Consider the following 27,022-nt stretch of genomic DNA (forward strand, 5'->3'; position numbering starts at 1 on the left):
ATAGGAATCAGGAGGTCGGGAGCAATGGTTTAGTGATGCAAAGGATCCCATTGATGCAATTTCCTACGAGGAATTGAATTCTCCGAGGACATTTTTTAAATCCCTTGAGCTGGCTTGGCTCTGGCGTAGCAACTCCTATTTCAAAACCCGCAGTGGACACGAGAATTCATTTTTCATGGTTTTCCTTAAGATGCCCATAGAAAAACCTTGATCCTGCTGATTACTAAAGTTAAATACTTTAAGTGATTTTTTTTTTTTTCTTCTTTTTTTTTTTCCTCCCCGCTTCCTTTGCTGGGAGCGGGGAGATGAAAAGAGCGGAGTACCCTGAAAAGCTCACGTGTCTTTGAACACGCTCCCAGTTTCAAGGTGAATCTGAAAAACTTCAGTACTTGGATTTTGCTGATAAACCTTTTGTGTTCCTCCTGCTCTTGTATCACCTGAAGCCATTTCATCTCTTCTTAAATCAGCAAAGGTTGGTTTTCCCTCACTTTTGCTCCAGGACAAGAGGGTTTGACTCTCGACTCTCGGGTTTTTCATAGTTTCCTTAATATTTTTCATGGTTTTCCTTAAGATGCCCATATAAGAACCTCGATCCAGCTGATTAGTAGAGCCTGGCTCAGCACTTTAAGGGATTTTTTTCCTTTTTTTTTTTTTCCTTTTTTTTTTTTCCTCCCCACTCCTCCCCACTTTCTCTGCTGGGAGAGGGGAGATGAGAAGAGCAGAGTACCCTGAAAGACAGCCGGCTTAACATGAGCCAGCGGTGTGCCCAGGTGGCCAAGAAGGCCAACAGCATCCTGGCTTGTATCAGAAATAGCGTGGCCAGCAGGAGTAGGGCAGTGATGGTGCCTCTGGACTGGGCACTGGTGAGGCCTCACCTCGAGTGCTGTGTTCAGTTCTGGGCCCCTCACTCCAGGAAGGACATTGAGCTGCTGGAGCGTGTCCAGAGGAGAGCCACCAAGCTGGTGAGGGGTCTAGAGAACAAGTCCTATGAGGAGAGGCTGAGGGAACTGGGCATGTTTAGTTTGGAGAAGAGGAGGCTGAGGGGAGACCTCATTGCCCTCTACAACTCCCTGAAAGGAGGTTGTAGAGAGGTGGGTGTTGGCCTCTTCTCCCAAGGGAATAATGACAGGAGCAGAGGAGATGGTCTGAAGTTGGGGCAGGGGAGGTTTAGATTAGATATTAGGAAGAATTACTTTCCTGAGAGGGTGGTCAGGCACTGGAACAGCCTGCCCAGGGAGGTGGTGGAGTCTCCATCCCTGGAGGTATTGAAGAAACGTGTAGACGTGGCACTTCAGGGCATGCTCTAGTGCCTGAGATTGTTGGGTTGGGGTTTTTTTTGTGTGTGTATGGTTGGACTCGATGATCTCAAAGGTCCCTTCCAACCATGAAGATTCTGTGATTCTGTGAAAAGCTCACGTGTCTTTGAACACGCTCCCAGTTTCAAGGTGAATTTGAAAAACTTCAGTACTTGGAGTCTACTGATGAACCCTTTGTGTTCCACCTGCTCTTGAATCACCTGAAGCCGTTTCTTAAATCAGTGAAAGCTGGTTTTCCCTCACTTTTGCTCCAGGACAAGAGGGTACGACTATCAGCTACTCAATATAGTGGTGATTTATGTTTTCCTGAGGAAACTACTTGGCTGAAGTGCCAATCCTGCGGCACTTTACGACAAGAGGTTTGTTTTCTCCTTTTCTCTCCGTCAATCCGGCATCTTACTCCGCCGGTGGCGAACGCGGCTAGAAACGGAAAACAGCCAATGTCAAAATGCACGTTTTTCTTTTTTCATCACTTTCCGAAGGGGGGAAAAAAAAAAAAAACAGAAAAGAAAAAGGGAATGAGAACTTTTTCATTCGGTGCCAAGCTATTTTTTTCTTCCCCTCTTTTGCAGGGTTAACCTTGACAGTCGCGGGCAGAGGAGGCAGCAGTGAATCCCGCTGTTATTTTTAGCCGGAGGAGAAGGCGAGGAGCTGTAGCGTTAGTTCGGCAGCAGCGCTGCCTGGGAATGGGCTGGGGCATCGCAGCACTTGAGCGGCCGCTGAAAGAATCCAAGTGGAGAAAACATCTTGTCCTTGATAGCTCTGCTACTTGGGGCACGCTGTAGTAAATAGAAATATTGCTTTGCTTCAGCCCAATGGAAAACAATAGATGGGGGAAATAATAGATATCATGGCTGTCAAACGTTGGAAGAGGCTGCCCAGGGAAGTGGTGGAGTCACCATCCCTGGAGGTATTTAAGACGTGATGCTGAGGGACACGAGTTAGTGATGGTTTTTGCCAGTGTTGGGTTGATGGTTGAACTCGATGATCTCAAAGGTCCCTTCCAACCTGGACAATTCTATGAGGCCGTTCCCTCATAATCTTTAAAAAAATAAATCTCCCAAGCCTAAAATATCGCTTTTAAATCATTCTAGTTTTCTCATAGCACTCTTGATCTCTTGAAATATTTTGTAAATTTATTGTTTAGAAATCAAAAGGACTAAAGATGAGTCTCTGAGGGAAAATTGACCTCTTAAATGGAAGAGCTTTACAAAAACCCATTTTGGAAATCACTATAAAAACCAGTTTTTATTTAAAGATCTTGAGTCTATTAATGGTATATTAAGAAAAAGGCTGGAAATCCCTGAGCTGATGGTGACCAAGCCATGTCACCCCATGCCACCGCACCGTTGGGGTGTTGCACAACCAGAATTAGGCTCCCTGCACGGTGCAAGGAGCTGTAGATACACCCTTTTCACTGGACACCTATAAGATATTCCTTATCCTTTCGGCGCAGGATACGAAGAATTCCCAGCGACTCGTTAAGTTTCTTCTTATTCTTCTTCTTAAGCAATCTTTGCCCTTATTTTCTGCTTTCTTCAACACCTTGCCCAAATAATTAATGAGAAAAACAATTTTCAGAGGATTGAAAACGGGCCACCATCTCGCAGCCCACTTCGTTTGCCCTGAAATCTGCTTTTTTCTGTACATTACAGTAATATTCTCAGCACTCGAAACAAGTGGACAAGGAGTCGAAATCTGTTCTTTTTCATGATTATGTTAAACAGAATCACAGCATCACGTGGGGTTGGAAGGGACCTCTGGAGATCATCTAGTCCAACCCCACCTGCCAAAGCAGGTCCACCCAGAGCAGGTTGCACAGGAACGTGTCCAGGCGGGGTCTGAACGTCTCCAGAGAAGGAGACACAACTCCGTTACCTGTGCGTGGAAGATAATTAAAGCTCTTCCAAAGGCAAAGGCTACTCTTCCTTAATATTATGTTAAGCTTTTATAGTTTTATATTTGGCCAGATGACTAGCTAAAGTGTTAGACCTTCTGCTACAGAAGAGATGGGAGCTTGGGCAGTAGGGATGTAATGCTGGGTGCTTTTTGGTTTTATTACTGATCTAATGGTAATAAGCAAATGCCTCTTTTAGGATCTATTCTGTATAACTCATCTCTTTTTTTTTTCCTTTTTACTTTTTTTTTCTTTCTTTTTATTCCTCTTTTTTTCTTTTTCTTCCTTTTTTTTTTCCTTGGTTTTTTTTCTTTTTTCTTCCCCCCTTTTTTTTTTCTTATTTCATTGGGATACCCATTGGGTACTTGAGCATCTCATTGGAGTACTGTACTATCAGGGTTAGAGAATTACTCCGATTCTGTATTTTCTGTAGTAGTAAGGCAAATAACACTTAGAGATCAGTCTTATTATTAAAGTAGATATTTTTCTTTTCAGTCGTCAACTGCATACCAAAAATAGCCATTCAAAATTCTGTGAAATGCTGACTTAGCCTGAAAATACTGGAAGCCCCTCCCGCTTTTGTTCTTTGGGAAATATAACTCAACCGAGATTAGTACCTTTACCACAAAAAAAAAAAAAAAAAACCATAAAAGCCTTTTAAAAACATGTGAAGGTTGGAGGCTTTGACTTTCCAAAATAGGAAACGCCAGAATTCAGGTAGTATCTGTGAGCTTCATTCAGGTGGGGTTTTTTTTATGCCTGTGCGTTACGATAGGATTTTATCCTTTTGAGTAAAAGCCCGAATATTAAATTTTGCTTTTGTTGTGGTTTAGCAGAACTTGAGCTAACGAGGCGGTGCCGGCGGGATGGATTCTCTGCGTGAGCCTGCCCTGGGCGAGGATAGGTTTCACCAGCCGTTATTGACAACGGGGGAGCGTTGAAATGAAGGAAGATGACTTTTTTTTTTTTTTTTTTTTTTTGGTAATCTTTGGAAGTTTGTGGGCAACTTTCTTGTTCCTCTATGAGCTGCGTATCCTCTACCAGCAATTTGTCCCAGATTCTGTGCCAAAACCATGTCAGCCTCACTGCGAGGTCCTCGACGCTCTTTGCGCAATCCATTTTTTTGCCATTTTCCTGTGTAATTGCTGGTTCCTCCCTCCAGCTCCTTTGCTTACAAACTCAGCACATCTTCCTGCTTCTGGGTTGGGTTTTCTTTTTTTTTTTTCAAGGATCAGAGATCCCAGGGCTACAGCGGGTCCTTATCTGTAGGAAGGTAAAACCTACCTGCAGCATCTGCCAGAGGCGGTGAACTTCTCCCTTCTATTCAAGGATGGAGGGAGATAATCGTAAGGACAGTACAGAAGGTTAAATCTGAATTTTCTCTTGACTGATTTCTACATTTCTGTTGTTTAAAACAAAACAGGGAAAAAAAAAAAAATACCCAACAACTTTTCAGCAACTGTCCTCTGTCTCACTGTACTTTGGATTCTAGAGAAAAGAGCTCTGCGATGCTGCAAATCTACCTGCTCAAAAGAAGGGCTGGGGTTTTGGGGAATCAGAACAACAAATTTGAATCTCACAGTAATCAAGCCATCAGCTGTCTTTGTTTTATTAACAGCAGCTGAGCTGGGAGGCATAATTAGGGTAATGGTTTCTGGCTCCAGCTGTGTTTCACTACAGAACAAAGAGAGCTCAGCAGAGATTTTGTGGTACAGTACACTTTTGCCCCCTTCTACTTGGGAGAATTAACAAAGATTACTTGATGTGCTGGAGGTTGGGATTCAGATATGATTGGATGTTGGTACTTTTTAGAGGAAAGTGTGTCTGAAGCCTACGAGATGTTGAGGAACCTACCAGCAGTGCAGTCAGTGAGCGAAAGGTGTGGGAGGCTCCAGCCAAGGGGCAGCTGGATGCTCACATGTCCGTGGGATCTACCAAGTTCAGCCTGGGTAAGAAAAGGCTCCAGAGAGACCTTAGAGCCCCTTCCAGTCCCTCGAGGGGCTCCAGGAAAGCTGGGGAGGGACTCTTGATCAGGGAGGGGAGCCATAGGACGAGGGGGAAGGGTTTGACACTGGAAGAGGGGAGATTGAGATGAGATCTGGGGAAGAACTTCTTTGCTGTGAGGGTGATGGGACCCTGGCCCAGGTTGCCCAGAGAAGCTGTGGCTGCCCCATCCCTGGGAGGTGTTCAAGGCCAGGTTGGAGGGGGGTTGGAGCAATGTGGTCTGGTGGGAGGTGTCCCTGCCCATGGCAGGGGATTGGAACTGGATGATCTTTAAGGTCCCTTCCAACCTGAACCATTCTATGATTCTATGAAGCGGCTCTGACCATCTTGTGGTACTTTCAAAGGACTCTAAATAAGTGTTGAAATATTTCCCTGTACCCTTCTTGCGTCGTTTTGAGCTTCGGGTCCCCTGCGTGACTGATGAGTTCCTCTGGGATAAGGGATGGGGTTTGCAAAGTGTGCTCTTTTTTTTTTTTTTTTTTTGGATGAAAGGAGCTAGAGAAATGGAGGTTTTCGGATGTCCCACATGGAGAACTGCCGGTGGGATGTCTGCTTCTGGTGTGACCTACTGAGCTTGGAGAGGGATGAAAGTTAAAGCCTGACCTAACTGTGTTGTAGCTAACAAGGACCAGCTGGGTCACAGAAAAGGGGGTGGGGAGGGAAATATGGTGAGAATCAACTTGGCCTCACCAGGGAGACGTGTGGAGGATGAGAGCGTTGGGAGGGAGCGTACAGGTCCTTGGGCATGGAATCTGTCACGGGGAAGATACACGGGGAACTCCGGGTGGTTAATCTGGGTAGAAGTGGAGCTTTGTGGGCTTTTTTTTCACCACCCCCACCCCTCCAATCGCCGTGGCTTTGAACGCTACAAAACCCCCCGGAAATCGTGTAAACTCTCATGATTATATTGAGATATTTCATACTTGCCTTAAAACCTTCTCTCCAGGAGTCATTGAAACGATAAGGATTTTACTTGAATGCTTGAAAACGACAGTAAATTTTTAGCTCAAACTATAAAAGTCCTGACGTGAAGTCCTGACAGATAGAAATATAAGCGGATGTCAGTGCACAGTACTTGAAAATGTGAATTTATTAATTCAGCTCTGTGTGTCTTAAATTCTGTCTGTTAAAAATGACTGCAGGAGGACAGTGATAATTGTGCTAATTTGACGCTAACGAAGTCTCCCTGGCTGCGACACAAGCAATAACATGATTATTCTTTAAGAAGTACCAATGCATCCATCCGGGGAAAGAAGATGACAGCTTCGCGTGAAAATTGATACAAAGATCTCTTCTTTTCCCTTTATTTATGTGCTCTGATTTTTCATTCCAGGTGATCAGCTTTTTCAGCTCCCGATTGGAGCAAGCTGGAGCTGAGCTGTCGGTAGAGCGAGTTCTGGAAATCATCAAGCAAGGAGCTGTTGCTTTGCCCAAAGACAGACTAAGAGTAAGTGCTCGAGACCTCGTCAATTAAAGTGTAACCGTTCCAATCAGTTGCATACGGACCCGTTATATCCCTAAGGTCCAAATATCGTTTCTCCTATCAATAGCGACCACCGAGGGGTTACATTGTGGATTACCCTATGTGTATGTTTTGATCGAAATTCCTCCTTTGGGCTAAATGTTTGGTGTTGTCGATACACCAGAGGGATGGGATGTCATTCAGAGGGACCTGGACAGGCTGGAGAGGTGGGCCCAGTTGAACCTCATGAGGTTCAACAAAAGCAAGTGCAGGATTCTGCACCTGGGAAGAAACAATCCTCAGTATAAATACAGACTGGGGGATGAGGTGTTAGAAAGCAGCCCTGAGGAAAGGGACTTAGGGGTGCTGATGGATGAGAAGCTGGACATGAGCAGGCAATGGGCTCTCGCAGCCCAGAAGGCCAATCACATCCTGGGCTGCATCAAAAGAAGTGTTGCCAGCAGATCCAGAGAGGTGATTCTGCCACTTTACTCTGCTCTGGTGAGACCTCACCTGGAGTACTGTGTGCAGGTCTGGAGCCCTCAATATAGAAAGGACATGGACCTGATGGAGCGGGTCCAGAGGAGGGCCACCAAAATGATCAGGGGGCTGGAGCACCTCTCCTATGAGGACAGACTGAGGGAGCTGGGGTTGTTCAGCTTGGAGAAAAGGAGGCTCCGGGGAGACCTCATAGCGGCCTTCCAGTACCTGAGGGGGGCCTACAGGAAGGCTGGGGAGGGTCTGTTTACAAAGGCCTGCAGTGACAGGACGAGGGGCAATGGTTTTAAGTTGGAGAAGGGGAGATTTAGACTGGATATTAGGAACAAGTTCTTTACCATGAGGGTGGTGGAACACTGGAACAGGTTGCCCAGGGAGGTGGTTGAGGCCCCTTCCCTTGAGAGATTCAAGGTGAAGCTCGACGAGGCCCTGGGTAACCTGGTCTAGTTGGGGGTGTCCCTGCTGACTGCGGGGAGGTCGGACTAGATGACCTTTGGAGGTCCCTTCTGGCCTGGACCAATCTATGAATCTATGAATGTTTGGGTGAGTTTTCTTGATAAGTGATTAAATTGAAACGTGTGAAGGACGTAAAATTTGCTGAGGCCAAGGTTTTCTCCATCATATCACGAAGATGGAGTCTCACCTCTCCATCCGTTGTTTAATTAAGCTGTAACCAAACTTTTATCATTCTTTTCTTTTTGGTTAACTTATTCTTCTTTCTCTACTGTTCTGCATCTCCATCTGGGTCTATATAAAATGCTACAAAGATAAATTTCTGGGGCTTTAGGTAAGAATTAACCAACCTTCTGAAAATCAATTCAAGACTCCTAAGTCTGGTCAACTCCATCATGAGCTTTCTGTATAATCCCGATCAGACCCCTCCGTTCTCTTCTGAGAATCTCCCAAATCTCATGAGGGATTTACCAACTTGACAGGTTTTGTGAGGCCCCTGGTTAGGCCCCATCTGGAGCACTGGGTCCAGTTCTGGGCTCCCCAGTTCAAGAAGGACAGGCAGCTGCTGGAGAGGGGACAGCAGAGGGCTACAAAGATGCTGAGGGGCCTGGAGCATCTCTCTGATGAGGAAAGGCTGAGGGACTTGGGGCTTTTGAGTCTGGAGAAGAGAAGCCTGAGGGGGGATCTGATCAAGGCCTATAAATACTTCAAGGGTGGGTGTCAGGAGGATGGGGCCAGTCTTTTTTCAGTGGTGCCCAGGGACAGGACAAGAGGAAATGGGCACAAATGGGCAAATGTAAGAAGTTCCATCTCAACATGAGGAGGAACTTCTTTCCTGTGAGGGTGTCAGAGCCCTGGAAGAGGCTGCCCAGAGAGGTGGTGGAGTCTCCTTCTCTGGAGACATTCAAACCCCACCTGGACACGTTCCTTTGGGACCTGCTCTGGGTGGCCCTGCTTTGGCAGGTGGGTTGGACTAGATGATCTCCAGAGGTCCCTTCCAACCCCATGTCATTCTGTGATTCTGTGAAAACTCGTTAATGGCCCTGTGATGTTTAAATACTGCAAAGATGAAATCTGTGTGAGTAGGTGAGTAAATAAATGGGAGTTACGTGTGTTTTTTAAACACACACGATCAATTTTGCTTCTCCATTGTGCCAAGTGTATTTTAAATACTGTCCGCTTTCTGCAGGACCATTTTTGTTCCTACTCTGTAAGGGAGCGAGAGCAGCATCTCAGGACCCATTTCTTTTGGGGTAACTTTAGGAAAATACCATCTGATAAGGCACACTGAGTACACACAGCCATTGGCGACGGCTGGTAATTTATTTATACCCTGGTAATTTTAAAACACCCAGTGGGAATTGTCTAGCTGGCTGGATATCCTCGTGTCTTTCCTGCAGTTCCCCGTGTCCCTGAGATGGCACGTATTTAGTCACTCAGACTGAATTTACTTGGGGAGAGAGCAGTCTGGAGTGCGAGTCCCAGGAATAGCCTAAGTAAGACCGGAGGAGTTGTTGGGTCCAAATCCAGCCCTTGCAGGTTGTGTCCTTGCTACACTGTGGTGCTGTGAATACAGAGAAACACTGGACCTTTTGCTTTCTCTATGACAACTTACTCTTACATGAAGATAATTAGAAGCTCTAATATTAAGAGGCTACAGGGGTTCCTTCTTGACACAGACCCATTGCTAAATAAATTCTCTCCTTACAAAGAAATGAAGGTTTTATCGCTTAGTGTGACAGATTGACTTGCATGTTGGGCCACAATTTAAAGATACCATAGAATAGTTTGGGTTGGAAGTGACCTTAAAGATCATCCAGTCCAACCCCCCACTGCCCTGGGCAGGGACACCTCCCACCAGACCACGTTGCTCCAAGCCCCCTCCAACCTGGCCTTGAACCCCTCCAGGGATGGGGCAGCCACAGCTTCTCTGGGCAACCTGGGCCAGGGTCTCACCACCCTCACAGCAAAGAATTTCTTCCCCAGATCTCATCTCAATCTCCCCTCTTGCAGTTTAAAACCCTTCCCCCTCATCCTATGGCTCCCCTCCCTGATCAAGAGTCCCTCCCCAGCTTTTCTGGAGCCCCTTTAGGGACTGGAAGGGGCTCTGAGGTCTTCCTGGAGCCTTCTCTTCTCCAGGCTGAACCCCTCCCCAACTCTCTCAGACTGTCCTCGCAGCAGAGGGGGCTCCTGTCAGTCTTTTACACAGCCCTTGCAGCATCTCCGTGGCCTCCTCTGGCCCTGCTCCAACAGGTCCGTGTCCTTCTGATGTTGGTGGCCCCAGAGCTGGAGGCAGCAAGGCAGGGGGGTCTCCCCAGAGTGGAGCAGAGGGGCAGAATCCCCCTGCTCACCCTGCTGGCCATGCTGCTACTGGGGATGCAGCCCAGCATACCATTGGTTTTCTGGGCTGCCAGCGCACGTTGCTGGGGCGTGTTGAGCTTCTCATCCACCAACACCCCCAAATCCTTCTCCTCAGGGCTGCTCTCCATCCATTCTCTGCCCAGCCTCTATTTGTGCTTGGGATTGCCGTGACCCTGGTGCACTTGGCCTGGTTGAACTTCATGAGGTTTGCATGGGCCCACCTCTGAAGCCTATCCAGGCCCCTCTAATGTCATGTCATGCGTTAATTTGTAAATGCACATGACATCTTTATACAACAGTAACAATGAGCAGCACGTGATTCCCTCCTGTAGAAGTGATCTTGTCAGTCTTCGTGCCCTCTGTCCTTGCACTTTTCTCCTCGGAGTCTCACAGTTCCTCAGGTCTTCCCACTTCAGTCTCTGAGGTTTTCAGGGGAATGTATTCTAAAGCTCGTCACAGTCGTATTAAGATCAGACTAAAGATATAGTTACACAATAAGTCTGGCAACACTGAGGAGTCTCAGCAGCTAAATAAAGGAGAGAGCTTTCGTCCCCGTGTCTTTAATGACACTCTCTGGGCATGTCGGGATGGGTGGGAGCAGCCCTACCTCCAGTGACTTTGCTTGTACCATCAGCTCAGTGGCTGTTGGCATCCGTGAGCTGGAAGCTCTCTAGCTCCGTAGACCAACTAATATTCCCTGCTGAAAAGACATTTTTCTAACAGAGGTTGGCTTGGGCACAGGCAACTCGGACAAGTGGCTTCGGGATAGGAGTTGGCTGGTGTCTGGCCAACTTGGACAATGTGTGGTGGAGTTAGGGGTCTGTTGCATCTGGGTTGACGTGATCTATGTGTAATTACAACGCGCAAAGCTGTGGGGCTTTATCCTGAGAGCTTTACAGTTAATTGCTAATTAATTTTCAAGCCATCCTTGCCTTTTGCCATAACATATCGAAGTGCTCCAAAGTACGGGAGACCCTGCAGAGATAATACTCCTACCTCCTAGAAATTGCCGTCTTCAGCTGGAGCTCTGTGAGGGAGGTGGTTGAAACACAAAGAGGTTGTGATTTGGAAAAATGAGGATTGGAGCTTTTACTCCCTTGCTTCCCCGCAGCTCAGACAGTGGTGGGTTGGTTGTTTTTTTTCTGACGTATAAGTACCTAATGTATGCACCGATAAATATAGCGAATGTTTTCAAGTTGCTTATCTTGGCCTTTGTCGAGGAAGTGAGCATTCGAGAGGCGTTAACGTCTATTCGGATCTCCAGTCTGTTGCTTAGACCGTAGTTCAAACACGAATAAGCGTCAACTAAAAATAACAGCACTTAAGAGCCACGATCCTGATCTGCATAATGGTGCTTATCAGTTTTGTAGCACACCCTGGGATTCCTGCTCCCTTTCGGTATGGGAAGCAACAAGGGATGCAAAGTTAGCAGTAGGTCATATATATATATATATATATATATATATTTATGTGTGTGTATGTGAGGAAAGATATCCTGCATTTTCTTAGCAAATAATCGTTGGGAAATGGAAGATCTAACTCATATTTTCCTTCCAGTCCTGGAGCAACCTGACTGGAGACAGACAATATAATTAACATTATTTTAAGCGTATGCTTTTAGCCGTGTACAGTGGAAGGCAGGGAAAGTCCAAGCTGAGTAATTAGCCTTTTAGAAGACTTGTGCATAAACAGAGAGATAAAGGGCAGGTGCTGAAATCAAGAGCTGGTTATTTCTCCTTCAGTCTGTGGGAGGAGATAAATGAAGTTAATATGCCCAGGATGGAGGCAGAAGCCACGGCGTGGAGATAGAGCTGTCTCCTTCGCAGACGAGCAGCCCACAATCCAGGCTCCCTGTTTTATTGCAGAAGCTCATTAAAGGCAATTTAGAGATCATAGTGATAGGTGAAAATTGGCCTCATTCTTTCTTGATTTTTATTTAAAAAAAAAAAAAAAAAGTTCTCAGGCTGCCTCTCTTCCCTTTGGTGAACTATCTGCGTTTGCGGGATGAGGAGCGCGAGAGAAGTGGGACCGCGTCTGGAGCCTGCGAGTTATCTCAGGATTTCAAGGGGAGGTAGCCAGCAGATAACTGCGCTTTTACAATAAGTGGGAAAACTTGTTTCAAATGCCAGCGAGTGACTGGAAGCTGACATTTGGGTTCGTGGAAGGATCACACTTGGGAGGCCACGTTTAATGCTTTAGAAAGGAAAAGTTCCCATTAGCTAAGCCACTTAAGGCAGAGATTTCATTTTTTCGCAGCGTATTCGGAGCTGCTTTTTTTTTTCTCCGATTCCTTTTCTCCCGGTGTCAATGAGTATTTTGTCATCCGTGTGCATTCTGTCGTACGTTCTCCATGCGCTGTGCAGACGTGCCGTTAGGCCATCAACTCACACCTTTTTTGGTAGGGTACAAAATTTAATATTTATTGAAGTGCATTCTAGTTCAGGCATTAAAATTTCACAGAATATGTAAAAGGAGCAGAGGTAAAAGCCATCGGTCTCTTGACGGAACAAGCTTTGCTGTAGGTGTTAAAAGCACTTCTCATAGGTTTTCCCTTCTATTAATGATGTACTTCCAACTCCTTCGACTTCCATTTGTTTCATTGGAGAAAGCCCCTAATCATCGAGCCACTGGAGCACAGGGGAAGAGAGTAAATTGTCATCGGAGTGGTGGCATTAGGGCCAGAAGAGCTTTGTGTCCCTGGCACATCACCAGGGGCTGGGCTCTGGGGGCAGCAGCGTCAAGGCCAAAAGTTCAGCTACCAAAAATGTTGTAAAAATAACCTGGTTGTTCATTGAGGTGGCAGCAAATTCAATGGGGGATGTCAACCATAGGTATTTCCAACTCTGGGAAGAAGGTGTAGCTATAAAAGAAAGTACATGTGAAGTCCCCAGCACTAAGGAAGTCCAAAAAGTCTCTTGGTTTTAGCTACCGAGCTCTCTCTCGAATGGTGGAAAGGTTGCCCTGTTTCTGCAGAAGCTCCTCCTAGGAAGGAGACATCATCTGTTCAACCGTCGTTTGTACCGTCGCCTCATGAAGAGGGGCCAGGACATGGCCAGCCACTCAGTGCCCTAGATTGTGAAGGAAATTGGTAGAATTTATATGTGTGCATCCTCCCTAAAGTGACATTGATCCCAAGAGACCATCCATCGCCCCATCGTCCATTACAATTGCTCCTGATGATGGTTTTTCTTCTAGAGCCCTGATGTCCTTGGTGGTTTGGCCACGGCAAGATGCTGGCTTCAGAATCCAGACCAGTGGTCTTTGGTGATCTAAATTAAACCTTGGGGCAGATGTGTGGACAGCTTTCTTGCATTTATTTTACTGCTGTAACAGTTTCTCCCTACCATGGGTTTCAGAGAGAAGACTCCACAAATTAACTCTTTGTGATGCTGTAAAGAGGTGGGAGCAGAGAAATTATGGAGACCAGCAGCTCTTTTACAGAGCCCTAGGGCATAGCGCTAAGCAAGAGAGACTGAAAACTTCCTTAAATGACAAATTCATCAAATTCTTCCTGGTATATATGTTTTTCTGGCAGAAGGGTCAAAGATCTTACTGTAGTGGAAGCTGGTTGTGTCTAATACATGCTTAGGTCTGACGCTGGGCAGGCATCTGTAACGCGGACTTCCCTCAACTGCTGTTAACCCTTGACGGGAAGAAGATCAGATTCGTAAGAGAAGTGGAAGAAACTTTTAAACAAAGTGCTTTTTGGGCCTTTCCAAAACACCAAACATACGCTAAGTATAATAATATTTATGGATCGTGTATTTCCTTCTCACAATTTATACCCTCAGTTAAGATGTCAAACTTCCCTGCTTCCGTGAGCTGACCTGTAAGCGATGAACAATAATTCACGTTTCTTTTGAAGGCATTCGTTTTAGAGGTCAGATTCTCAGAGACCTCAGGTAGAGAAGAACGTACTCTCCCTCCCCTTGAGAGATATGATTTTGAGTAATCAAAATTCCAGGAAAAGTGGTCTTGAAGGTTTTGATGGGCCTTGTTGTTCAGAAGATAACTTATCATCATGAAGGCAAAGACATGTCTGCACTCAGATGACTCTGGCTAATCTTAAAGGGGGCTTATAAACCTGTCTGTCCATCTGTCTGAACCAGGACAAACCCTCCTGCAGGTACTTTTCGATTCATATAAGCCCACCTGCTTGAATTGTTGAGAATGAGTTGAAACTAAACTGAATGATAGAATAGTTTGGGTTGGAAGGGACGTTAAAGACCATCCAGTTCCAACCCCCCTGCCATGGGCAGGGACACCTCCCAGCAGACCAGGTTGCTCAAAGCCCCCTCCGACCTGGCCTTGAACCCCTCCAGGGATGGGGCAGCCACAGCTTCTCTGGGCAACCTGGGCCAGGCTCTCACCACCCTCACAGCAAAGAATTTCTTCCCCAGATCTCACCTCAATCTCCCCTCTTTCAGTGTCAAACCCTTCCCCCTCGTCTTATCACTACAATGACACCGCTTTATAATAAGTCCCTCCAAGCAGGAGTTTATATCATTTAAATCTTATTTAATTAAATGGTGCAAACTTGAGTGTAGGCAAGATCTGAAGTATGTGAAAAATATTCTGGATAAACTGTGACTATTATAGTATTTAAAATTAGATGCTTGCTGACACACTGCATCGTATGGGAGCTCTTGACTCTGTATTCCAGAAACTTCCAGAAGTCAGGCTCTTAACTCTATCAGCCCAGAAGGAAACCAAAACTTTGGGGCTATCATTCAGAAATAAATGCCACCATCATTTTTAAATCTTAATACCATAATCCACAGAAATGCTTCCTTCGTAGGAGGTGGACTTGAGTAGTTCTTTAGAATATATAGCATGGTAATAAATTTTGCAGTGAAGGCCATATATATTTTTAAGCAAAATTGCAATCCTTTTGCTTGTTTAAACTTTTTTTTTTTAATGAAGAATCACAGAATGATATGGGATTGGAAGGTACCTCTGGAGATCATCTAGTCCAACCCCCTGCCAAAGCAGGTCCACCCAGAGCAGGTCCCACAGGAACGTGTCCAGGTGGGGTTTGAATGTCTCCAGAGAAGGAGACTCCACCACCTCTCTGGGCAGCCTCTTCCAGGGCTCTGCCACCCTCACAGGAAAGAAGTTCCTCCTCATGTTTAGGTGGAACTTCTTGCGTTCAAGTTTGTGCCCATTTCCTCTTGTCCTGTCCCTGGGCACCACTGAAAAAAGCCTGGCCCCATCCTCCTGACACTGTGGCCTCCCCAGGGCAGAGCAGAGGGGGAAGATGACCTCCCTCGACCTGCTGGCCATGCTCTTCCTGATGCACCCCAGGTTGCCATACACCTGGTTATTTTTTTTAACGCTGAAGAAGCCAAGGACCCAAGTAAAGTAGCTTTAGCATCTGTGGATTCAAAGTCTTTGAAATTTGGTGACTCCTTTTGTTCGCTGGTTAAAAGTGGATTTCAGGAGCCTTTAGAGGGACTTGTTTGTATCAATGTTGGATGAGTTGGATCGAATACTAACACTTTATTTTCAGAAGCATCCTTCACCTATGATAGGAGAAACCGGTTAGCTTAGAAGCTTTAATAGGAAAAGTGAAATAAATTGCAAGTTTGACTTGAAACTTGTGAGCTTCATGGAGCTTCATATTGCTGGACTCAAGGTGTTTGAAATGTTGGCATAGTCTGGTGGCGTTGGTGACTTACTTATAAAGCGTATTTTTTTATTTTTTTAAAGTTTGCTTTAATATTTTTAAGTAAAAAAAAAAAAAAAAACCAAACCCCCCAAACCAACCAGAACTTCTCACACAGTTACCATTCCAGTAAGTGTTTGCGTGGATTTTGAACGTCATACATGTCAAGAGTTGGGTTTCTTTGATGTGGTGTAAGATGAGTCCTTTTGAGTGTAAGTTCTCGCTTACAGCTGAGTGTATTATCTGGTTGAACATTGCCAGGTCTGACAGTGGTGGTGTGTACCGTGGCGTTCACAACCTCTCTCTGGCCCTCCCAAAGAGAGTTTCCTAACGCTGTAACCGATACCATATTTATATGTTACTCTCCAGGCTATTTGAAAAGGGGATGTGCTCTCCACCTCTCCCCAGGTGTCTTCTGAATGGAAAAATTATACAGTATCACATTTTTGTAAGTTATTTTTTTAGCATTAGGGGGAAGGGGTAGCGACCCAAAAAAAAAAACCAAAAAAAAAACCAACCCACCCCTCAAATGGTTCCAGGAAACTTAATTTTTCAAATGTGAATGCTCCTGAGAACCCAAACAAAGTTAGGTTTGCGTTTACATAGCAGCTGTCATTCAATTTTGGAATTAAAACCAGCTTTTTAACTCCAGTTTACTGCAGTGGTTATAAATTCTTGCATGGGGGTGGAGAAAAATAAACAGTAACTTTTGGCGTTGTTGCACTAGAACAAGAAGAAGAAGAAAAAAAAAAAAAAACCAGCTATTTTATTTTGCTTGTCTGCCCGGCACGCAGTTAAAAACATATTAAAGCTTTTCTGACACCTCCCTATTGAAGAGTAATATAAACAGCATTGCAGCATCAGCTTAGGAAAATATGCATTAGAAAACTCTTGAATCTGTGATCTTTAAACTGTTTCTCGTGTAATATCAGTTTCTTGCTGTCAAGGAGCCAAAATCTCTTTGAACAGAAAATAATAATCATGCTTTCAGCTTGGAGAGAGCACTGCGGAGAGCTTTTCTTCGCAGATGAAGAGTAAAGGGAGAACTTCAACCTTGGTTTTCTTCCTCGTCACTGAAACGTTCATTGCTCTGTCCCGAAGCTTCAGAGATCCATGGGAAAAATCCTGCTCTCCCCGAGGGTTTGGCTGTTGGCTTCAACAGTCTTGAGGTTTTCAAGCCGTATCTTCACGCTTATGAGATGCTACCAGGCGTGGTGTGAGCAGGACACTGGGCACGTGCCTTGGACTTTGCGTGTCCCATGGTGGGGAGCGTGAGGCTGGTACTGTCTGGTGAAAAGAGACTATGCTTGACTTTTCTCAGTCCTCTCCCTCGTTTCCCTGGCTGCTGTTTTGTAGGAGTCACATTGATTGAGCAGTAGATCAGAAAACTGAGAAAACTGGCTTTGTCTCTCCTGTATTGCTTTGAAGGACAGCACAGGACTTGGGTTTTTGCATTGCGTCGCTATAGATGTAAGGAGACCAGCCCCATTGCCCGTGTTCCCTTCAAACCGGAAGAGGATAGATTTAGATGAGATATTAGGAAGAAATTCTTTGCTGTGAGGGTGGTGAGACCCTGGCCCAGGTTGCCCAGAGAAGCTGTGGCTGCCCCATCCCTGGAGGGGTTCAAGGCCAGGTCGGAGGGGGCTTTGAGCAACCTGGTGTGGTGGGAGGTGTCCCTGCCCATGGCAGGGGGTTGGAACTGGATGGTCTTTAAGGTCCCTTCCAACCCCAACCATTCTATGATTCGATGTCTTCAGTAGTTCAAAGGGATACCAGAGCTGTCCGTGCCTTGCCAGGGCAGTCATGCCCACAGTGGTCTGCAGTCTGGGCAGGATCTCACATCATGAGATTGTTGTGTTTCTTCCTATCATGTGTGTGAACCAAACAGCAGAAATGAGTCTGAGCTTCAGCCAACTTGGTTGAAGTGGGTTGAGTGAAGCCACTGTAGGAGCAGGAAAGGTGGAGGTAGAGCCCTCAAAGCAGCTGCGAATGAGTTTTCTTCACCCACGCCAAATCCATTCAGCTTTTGCAGGCTCTCATGTTGAAATGGGTGGTAGAAGATCTTCAGAGGATCAGAAGAACTCGTCCTTTTTGTGTCCCTTTTGGATATTCTCATTGCTTCTCTCATTTGGGGTCTAAAACGTGCATTAAATAACATGAGTAAAGTCACGGAAGGAGCAACGGGGATGGAGTTTGTTTGCTCTCAGTGTAGACCTCAATGTGTCTGGACTCGTGCTCTGGTGTTCCTCCAAGGCCACGTACCTTGTTTACAAGCCTGGGTAGACAGTTAACATCGAGAACTGACTTTTTTTGATATTATTAGCTTGTGTTTGTCACAGTCTTGAGCAGAATGGATCAAAGATCCCACCAAAGCAATGAGTAGCGGTGATGGGACAAAGGGCGGAATGAGTCAAGTGAGCAGAACGAGTCCTCGGAAGCAAGTAAGAATTTATCCCAAGCTTTCCAGAGAACCAGAAGATGCAATAAAACTAAATTCAGGCACTTTGGTTGAGAGCGAGCATAACATTTCTTCAGCTTCTTCCACTTCCTTTGAGGATATTTTGGGTTTTCAGTGAAATGACGTTCTGCTTCCCAGTAAACTCTAGAACCGGCAGTACTTTCTCCCTGTCACCGAGACATCTGGTGGTGCTGGGGGAGCTAATCGATTGCAGACGGTTGTTGCTATTATAAGCCTGCAACCCACTTGAAAAGTTACCCAGGATTTTGGTAATGAAGGGCCTGAAGTTATTATTTGAGCTATTTTATATATTTTTTTTTTTTTCTCTCCTTTTATCTTCCCTTCAGGGGTCATCAGACTGGCAATATGTTTGTTTTTTTTTTACAAGCTCAAACTTGAGATTTTTAAAAGTTCAGACCCCTGCGTGTCAAGCTACTTGAGTTTCCTGTAAAAACCTTGGGAGTTGCGAGTCAATTTGTAATGGTATAAAAAGCGAACAAACGTTCGGGTTGACTCCGTAGGAGAAGACGGCATTTAAACAGATCGGAAACTCGCAGCGGAGCTCGCGTTGGGGCACGTTTGTTATTTGGCAATTAGAGAGGGTATTTACTGTCCGCGTTCGGGAAGACTTACCGCGTTTATGAGGATAACTTTTCCAAAAACCCTATTTATAGCTTAAAACTGAGAATGTGTTAAAAGTGAGAGTGAGGTTCAGCTTTCCAGGTGACGCACCCTGTAGATCCTGTTGAAAAATCCATCCTTTGCAGTCTCACTAATGCCAGAATCTACCCAATAATGAATGATTTATCCTTCTGTATTTGGCTTGTCCCTGTTGGAAGGAGGGGGGGGGGGCGTTGAGGCCCCGGTGAGGCCCCATCAGGAGCACTGGGTCCAGTTCTGGGCTCCCCAGTTCAAGAAGGACAGGCAACTGCTGGAGAGGGGACAGCAGAGGGCTACAGAGATGATGAGGGGCCTGGAGCATCTCTCTGATGAGGAAAGGCTGAGGGACTTGGGTCTTTTGAGTCTGGAGAAGCCTGAGGGGGGATCTGATCGAGGCCTGTAAATACTTCAAGGGTGGGTGTCAGGAGGATGGGGCCAGGCTTTTTTCAGTGGTGCCCAGGGACAGGACAAGAGGAAATGGGCACAAACTTGAACACAAGAAGTTCCATCTCAACATGAGGAGGAACTTCTTTCCTGTGAGGGTGTCAGAGCCCTGGAAGAGGCTGCCCAGAGAGGTGGTGGAGTCTCCTTCTCTGGAGACATTCCAACCCCACCTGGACACGTTCCTGTGGGACCTGCTCTGGGTGGACCTGCTTTGGGAGGGGGGTTGGACTAGATGATCTCCAGAGGTCCCTTCCAACCCCGTGTGATTCTGGTGGGGGCGGGGGGAAGTTTCTAAACTCCAGAACACCAAGTCACTCCCAGCTTTAAAAGACATAAACAACCCAGAGGGTTACGAGTTACATCCCAACGCCTGTTTTATACACCCATGTGTTTTGCTTGAAGTCAGATATAATCCGTGCGCTGGAGCCGGGTGATTTTTCCAGGGGATCCAGGGCGGGTTGACGGAGCTCTATCGCATCCCGCCGCGGCTCCGGCTGGAAAAGGGAGCTGAGGCTGGTGCCGTTTGGCCGGGCGGCGATAAGGGAAGAGACAGTCTGGCTCCTTCCAGGAGCCTCTCGGTCATGTCTGAGCTCTCGGCAGTTCCCAAAGCCTCTGGCTGACTTTCCCCCGTGGACCATTCATTTATCAGGAAATGAAATTGGTTACAGGATTTCGCACATTGCCAAACCTCACTGACGAAATCCCCTTTCGTTCCTGCTTCCAGAAGGAGGAAGAATGCCTTAACCCTTTGTGCTGGGGGGAAAAAAAAAAAAAAAAGTCAAATTCCTCCTAACTTTTAAAGGTTTCTGGAAATTGCTGACACGCTTTCACCCTCTATAAATGTACAGCAAACTCCATAATTTTGCCTGTTACATTTGTACCTTTGCACCATGCTTGCCACCATCTTCATAAGTGTTATTTTACTACAGTTGAATTATTTTAGGACAGTCGACTTATTTTTTTTTTTAGGCCAGTCGAATTATTTTAACGCAAGACTTAGCTGCTGGATTCCCTGTATTCTTGCTCGAAATACGTCACCTAAAGCAGAAGAGGGAAAAAAAAAATCCAGATTTACTCAAACCGCAAGCTACACTTAGTTGTTTACTGGGAGGTTTTTGAAGCAGGTGGTATAATTTGTAGAAGCTTAACCGGGATTGTATAGAAATATATCTTTAATTATGCAGATGGGATGACAACAAAAGAAACCCAAGCGTAAATGGTGTTTCTGAATGTATTGCAGCGTTTGCGGGTGGTTAGGAACCCAGTTGTGGCATTTTTAAATGCTGTTTGGATGTCATTATCTTTCGTTATGTATCAAGTCTTCCGCAAATTTTGAAAATCAAACGGACTTTTAAAAACCCAAACACCAGTTTTTCTCACGCTCACCGGGCTTCAGGCTGCTCTGAAGCTGGGAGGGTAGCGCTGGTTGGGAATCACCTCATCCCGAGCAGATTGTGGTGAGAAATCATTTTATTTATATTAATTTCTTCCTATGGACAGTGATTTTTGCATTTATCCGGTGGTCAACATGTGTCCCTTAAGACCCTGTATTTTTTTTGTCCCTAAGCGGCTGAGCTAATTGCTGTCGTTCTCCTGTCGCAATATTGCGTTGGTGAGTTTAAGAGGGGATGGAGAAACGACCACGAGCGAGTTGTCCACCAATGGGTGCAGTTGGCTCTGTCTGCATCACTCGAATCATTCCAGTTTGTGCAACCGTTGCGTTGCGGCCGGGAGCGTTTTCTATTGGAACGTGTCGCTGTGTTTTAATGCAATCAATAGCCGTAACCTCCCGTGTATGAAATTAATAAGCCCAGAGGTAAAGCACAGTGCACATCTGGTAATTATTATGTCTGGAAGTGGTTGCTGCATTAATTGCTAGCAGCGGCGAGTAATACAGCCTTCCTTAATTTCATGGCTTCTTCATATGAAGATGCCGTAAACAGAATTTTTGCACTCTATTATATCAGGGCTCTTCCTCCTTTTTATTAAGAATGGATCACTGTGAAAATATTTAGAGCTCCCTTAGCTCATGTAGAGCTGTTACAATTTTGGATCCTTTGTCCGTAAACAAAAAGTTGCTGAAAAACAGTGGGTCTGCAACCTAGGAAAGCTCCATGTAAGTCTCCTCTGGACTCATCTAGGGTCACAGAACAAGCCTGTGGCCGATGCCAGCGAGGGACCCCGCTCGCGGCCTGCGTCCCCAAATCTTGCAGAAGAAGTCGAGTAGGTGACTTGGCCTCGTTGCTGACATAACTGAGACTCATAAAAATCAGACGCTTTCAAAGTAGTGTCTACAGCTGAAGTTAACTTAAAAATATCACAAATTCAGCCTTCCTTGCTTGTAAAAAAAAAAAAAAAAAAAGTGTTTCAGTAGTATAAATATGATTTTCCTTTTCAAAAAACAGACATTTTAAATTAGCGTACCATATAGGCTACTGAGAATCTTCAGAACATTGGTCCTTTCCATTCTGAACCAGGGAAGCCAGAAAATTCTTAAGGTCTGTGCACGCTTGGAGATCCCTCCTGTCTATCAGTGAGACACTGTTAACGTCAAGGGCAAAGTGGCATTAACGCTTCAATCCACGCTTGCTTTATATATTGAAAAATCAGTGAACTTATCATGGTCCCCCCAAGACCATAAGGGGAAGCTCCAAAGAGTCTAATCCGGTTTCTTTCTTCACCCCTTGCATAAGATCTTCATTTTCTGTAATACTTACAAGATAAATGACTGGCTGAAAATGGGCTAATTTGGAGTAACAGGTAATAATAGCAATGGAATTGTGTAAATGCAAATATAACATAGGAAATGTTGGGTTTTCAGAAGCACTGGTGAGGCTTTCATGGGCTTCAAGATTATGGTGGCAGTTGTCGTTTTTAAATCCAATATTTGATGTATTTTTATTGTCTCCTTTACATCCTACTCATAGTTTGATCCCAGTTCTCTAGGAAAAAAGCATCCTGCTCGTACATAGGGCTTTGATTATCTTACTGGAATCCATAGAAGGAAATTTCACCCAGAGATGAAGGAACCCAGCAAGGGCTGGGTGTTGCACAAGGAGAAGACAAGGTAGCTTGGGAGGGTGGTGCCTTGGGTGAGCGACTTGAGTAACAGTGATTCTGCAGCTCAGGAATGAGGTGCCTTGGCCAAGATGAAGACGAAGGGTGGGCTAGCACGGGATACTCCTATTCCCAAGCCACCGTCTACATGGAGACTAATATTTACATGGAGGCTTAACATCTGTCCCCTCCACCCCTGAAACCTCTTCTAGTTACCTTCTGGAAGCCGCCTTCTGGATTCAGTCACTTCATTCCAGCGTAATTGCTTTCTTCACAATTATACTGGAATGAAATCACCTTATTCTGGAGTTACCGTGGCTGCTTCGGAAGCGCTATTCCATACTAGCGTTAGGCAGGTCAGCCTTCCCCGGTCTGGACAGTGGTTTGGTTATCCAAAACCAGTTTTGAGAATAAACTAAAATGTTCAGATGACATTCAGAGGACCATAAAAAGTCCTATCACAGAATCACATGGGGTTGGAAGGGACCTCTGGAGATCATCTAGTCCAACCCCCTGCCAAAGCAGGTCCACCCAGAGGACGTTGCACAGGAACGTGTCCAGGCGGGGTTTGAATGTCTCCAGAGAAGGAGACTCCACCACCTCTCTGGGCAGCCTCTGCCAGGGCTCTGACACCCTCAAAGGAAAGAAGGTCCTCCTCATGTTGAGATGGAACTTCTTGTGTTCAAGTTTGTACCCGTTTCCTCTTGTCCTGTCCCTGGGCACCACTGAAAAAAGACTGGCCCCATCCTCCTGACACCCACCCTTGAAGTATTTATAGGCCTTGATCAGATCCCCCCTCAGGCTTCTCTTCTCCAGACTCAAAAGACCCAAGTCCCTCAGCCTTTCCTCATCAGAGAGATGCTCCAGGCCCCTCATCATCTTTGTAGCCCTCTGCTGTCCCCTCTCCAGCAGTTGCCTGTCCTTCTTGAACTGGGGAGCCCAGAACTGGACCCAGTGCTCCAGCTGGGGTCTCCCCAGGGCAGAGCAGAGACCCTATCTACCCAGCCAGGAGAAATGTACTAGGTAATAATATCAATTTAATTGTATAAATGCAAACATAATAGTATTATATTAATTAATGTTATATGCTATTGTGTAATAGTATTATATTAATACGATAATAGACGTTGTCAGTGATTCTGAGACTTAATTCTTCAAACCAAGAGAAATGTCAAAAGGAAAATAAACCCTTTTAGGAGGAAAGCGATCAGCGGCAAAGAGTTTCGCTGGTCCCCAGTGGGTTTGCCATCCCCTGGTGTCCCTTTGTCCCCGCCGTTACAGCCCCGTACCCGGCCGAGCCGATTAACGTCTCAGCCTTGCCCGTGGCAGCTTGTGGATTGTAATTAACTCCTTCCCGTTAAGACAGCGGATGAGAATTTGTGCAGTTACACGCCGAGGCTGTAGAAGATGGAAATAGTGTCCTGTAACAACAGCTGTTAAAGGTGGAGGGGTGTTTCGAGGTCTGGGCAGCGCAGGGGATGGCGGAGGGTTGGTTATCGGGATTTTCAAACGCATCTTGTGGCCAGGTAATTAAGAAAGTTGTTCATTCGTGTTTGTGATTAAAGTTGGTAACCCCAACAAAACAAAAAAAAGGGGGGGGTGTGTGAAAGAGCTGTTCCACGAGTAGCCTGGGATAGAGCGGCCCTGGTAGGAGCACAGAATTGGCTGCTCAGCATTTGCTAAGGGTTTAGCAACTTTTTTTGCCTCCCCCCGTCCCACCCCGGTGTTAAAAACTAGGAAGGGAGTATGAAGGGAAGTGTAACGGAGCACAAGTCTTATGAGGAGAGGCTGAGGGAACTAGGGTTATTCAGCCTGGAGAAAAGGAGCTTGAGGGGAGACCTTCTCGCTCTCTCCAACTCCCTGAAAGGAGGGTGTAGAGAGGCGGGGGTCGGTCTCTTCTCCCAAGACACGGGCGACAGGACTAGAGGAAACGGCCTCAAGTTGCTCCAGGGGAGGTTCAGGTTGGATATTAGGAAAAATTTTTTCACTGAAAGGGTTATCAGACATTGGAATGGGCTGCCCAGGGAGGTGGTTGAGGCACCATCCCTGGAAGTGTTCAAAAGACAGGTTGACGTGGTGCTGGGAGACATGGTTTAGTGACGGTGTTGCATTTTGTTGTTTCGTGGGTGTTTATTTTTGTCAGTTAGGTTGATGGTTGGACAAGATGATCTTGAAGGTCCCTTCCAACCTAGAAGATTCTGTGGTTCTGTGATGGTAATGACCAGTGGTCCTGGTTAACATTCGCCTTTTCTCCTGAAACAGGGCAACGGTTACGAAATTGCTGTTGTGTGAAAATACCCAGGTATGGAAAGAGGAATCTTAAGAAATAAATATGTAATTCTTTCTGCGTCCTGTAGGGAGCAGAAAAATATTTCTGTAATGGCCAGAAGGGCTGTCCGTTGCAATGATCTTCTCCTTCCTTGAATGAGGAGAGTCTGGTTGTGCCCTACTGGTGGCATAGTCAGGATGAGAGGGGTCCTTCAGCATCTTCAGCTCGTGTCCCTTGAAAGATGCCCCAACCAGACGGAGGCTGTTTTGCAGCGATGAGCAGGAGCCAACCCTGTTAGGAATATCGTTTTGGTGGAGATAAAAGTGGTAAGCGGTGGCATTTGCCTACTGTCACCCAGGATGAGGAACGTTTTCCTTCCTGCTCCTCTCCAGATGGCAGAGCATCCTCGCGCAAGGCGCTGCCGGTGGTGATAAATGGAGGCGGGGGGCGGGGGGGGGGGGGCGCTGCTGTTAGATGCTCTGCAAACTTTGCGGAGGGGAAGGGTCGGTAGATGACATACAAACTCCAGTCACCAAAAGGAGCGGGGGTTGCCAAAAGAGATCAATCAAACATTTCTTTACGCGCCGCTGAAGTCTGGTCTTGGCCTTTCCTTGCGCTGTGAAACACCCAACGAGACGGGGAGTGAGCGTAGCAACAATCTGATTTTTTTCCCTGTGAGCTCTTGAGACGCCGTGTCGCCTGTCAGTGCATCTGCTTTGATTTAGCGGCGTGAGTTCAAAACAAAGAAATACTCCCTAAATTTAATTTTTCAGTGGCGCGTATAGAGCTAGGGTCATTCTCTTGCTTCATAGGAAGGAAAGGGGCAGGCGTAGAGACTTTGAGCAGCAGAATTCAAACTTTACACAGATTCTAACACAGAATCATAGAATGGGTTGGGTTGGAAGGGACCTTCAAGACCATCCAGTTCCAACCCCCTTCCATGGGCAGGGACACCTCCCACTCAGACCAGGTTGCACTCTGTCTTCGTGTCAGCGGTTCTTTGTCTCCGGCTACTTTGAGTTGGTTGATTTCAGTGGTTTAAGGAAGGTACTACAAGAAAGAAATATAAAATACTGAGGCAGAAGGCAAGCACTGAAGAAATGAGAGGATGGGAAAGCAGGGAGAGACTCTCCAAGTCACTCCCCATAGTAACGGGTCCCCGACGCTGGTAAACAACATTTTGCGTGTCTACGTTTCTCCGAGCTACTTCCATTCTGCGCCCTGCATGATGTGAACTCTCTTAACCTTCCCGAATTATCCCATTTTTTATTTTATTTTTATTTTTTTGGAAAGAGAGCGCCGAGGAGCTTCCCTGCCCAGAGCTTGCAGAGCTTTGCTGGCTTCCCAGCGGCTTGGCAGGAACCCAACGCTCGGGAGCAGCCCAGAACTCCCCATCCAGGACATCTTACGGGAGGGCTCCGAGCCAGAGCCCAGCCCCTATTAACTTAGGAGCTATACATCGACTCAAGCTAAAGAACGTTTCCCAGGTTTCCCTCCTCCTCCATACCCCCCGAAAGCCGCCTTATATTGTGTTTTTTGGTTCTTTTCGGTACGTTTTTCGCTGCCGTGGCTGAATCTGCTCCGCATGTGTTGCACAGCCTTCCCCCTCCTTCGGCGCATATGTCGGGAGGCTGATGAAAAGCCCAGTGCCAAACGCACTGCGTGCGCGTGACGTGGTGTTTCCAAATATCTTGCAACTTCGGTCAAAGCAAAGTAAAATTACGCTGAAACGCTCTGACTTTTCCCTTTTTTTTTTTCCCCTCCTAAAGTATTGACCTCTTTTTTTTTTTTTTTTTAAAAAATAAAAATACATAATGCGGGCATATATAAGACTATAATGAGGGCGTAATAATAATATAATGAGGGCAACGATTTTATCCCAGAAGGTCCAAGATTTGGCACATTCTGAACAACTGAATACAAGGAAAAGGGAGAACAAAACAAAACAAAACAAAAAAAAAAATCATATAACCGACTTCCAATTATACCGGTCCAATTGCTCTTCCACTTTTAAGGTTCAGCTGTCTTTTCTGAATTAGTCTTATTAAATTAAGTTTCCGTAACATGTGGCAGATTGAGGAAAACAGTCCTCGGAAGATTTCTGCCCGGGTTGACAGATGAACTAGATAATGGAGTATAATCTTTTCCATTTTCATGATTTGACACATTTTCACTTCTGTGTGTATGTTTAAATCAAGGAATCAAAATAAATTGGAGTACAGACTATAAATCCCAGACAAAATTACAGCTTTCATTGCAGCGTTGGGTTAAATGTAAACAGCACGAGTGTTAGAGCTATCTTTTAATTAAATGCATAAATTAGAGAAATGTCTTGAATGTTTACAGCGACTACACCAAGAAGGGAGAATGGGGAAGAAATGTACTTCGTCAGCTGATGGCTGCCTCCGCTGCATTCCCGCACTGGGTTTAATTTTGTCACAACCTTTGGTACAAGTTGCAACGCCGCTCTCCGGTTGA

The 27,022-nt window shown here is 45.9% G+C and overlaps 1 protein-coding gene across 13 annotated transcripts in view; it reads left to right on the forward strand.

Moving 5' to 3' along the window:
- The window catches only part of DYM (dymeclin), a 264,015-nt gene that overhangs the window by 218,693 nt on the left and 18,300 nt on the right, over nucleotides 1–27,022 (forward strand). For 11 of the 13 annotated variants that reach the window (XM_074165634.1, XM_074165630.1, XM_074165639.1 and 8 more), the window contains one exon: nucleotides 6,551–6,664. The exons of the other annotated variants lie outside the window; for them this stretch is intronic. In XM_074165634.1, the coding sequence (XP_074021735.1) occupies nucleotides 6,551–6,664 (114 nt within the window). The remainder of the gene's footprint in view (nucleotides 1–6,550; nucleotides 6,665–27,022) is intronic. 13 annotated transcript variants of the gene reach the window in all.

Source organism: Numenius arquata, chromosome Z (genome assembly GCF_964106895.1).
Source record: "Numenius arquata chromosome Z, bNumArq3.hap1.1, whole genome shotgun sequence".
Lineage (NCBI taxonomy): Eukaryota > Metazoa > Chordata > Aves > Charadriiformes > Scolopacidae > Numenius > Numenius arquata.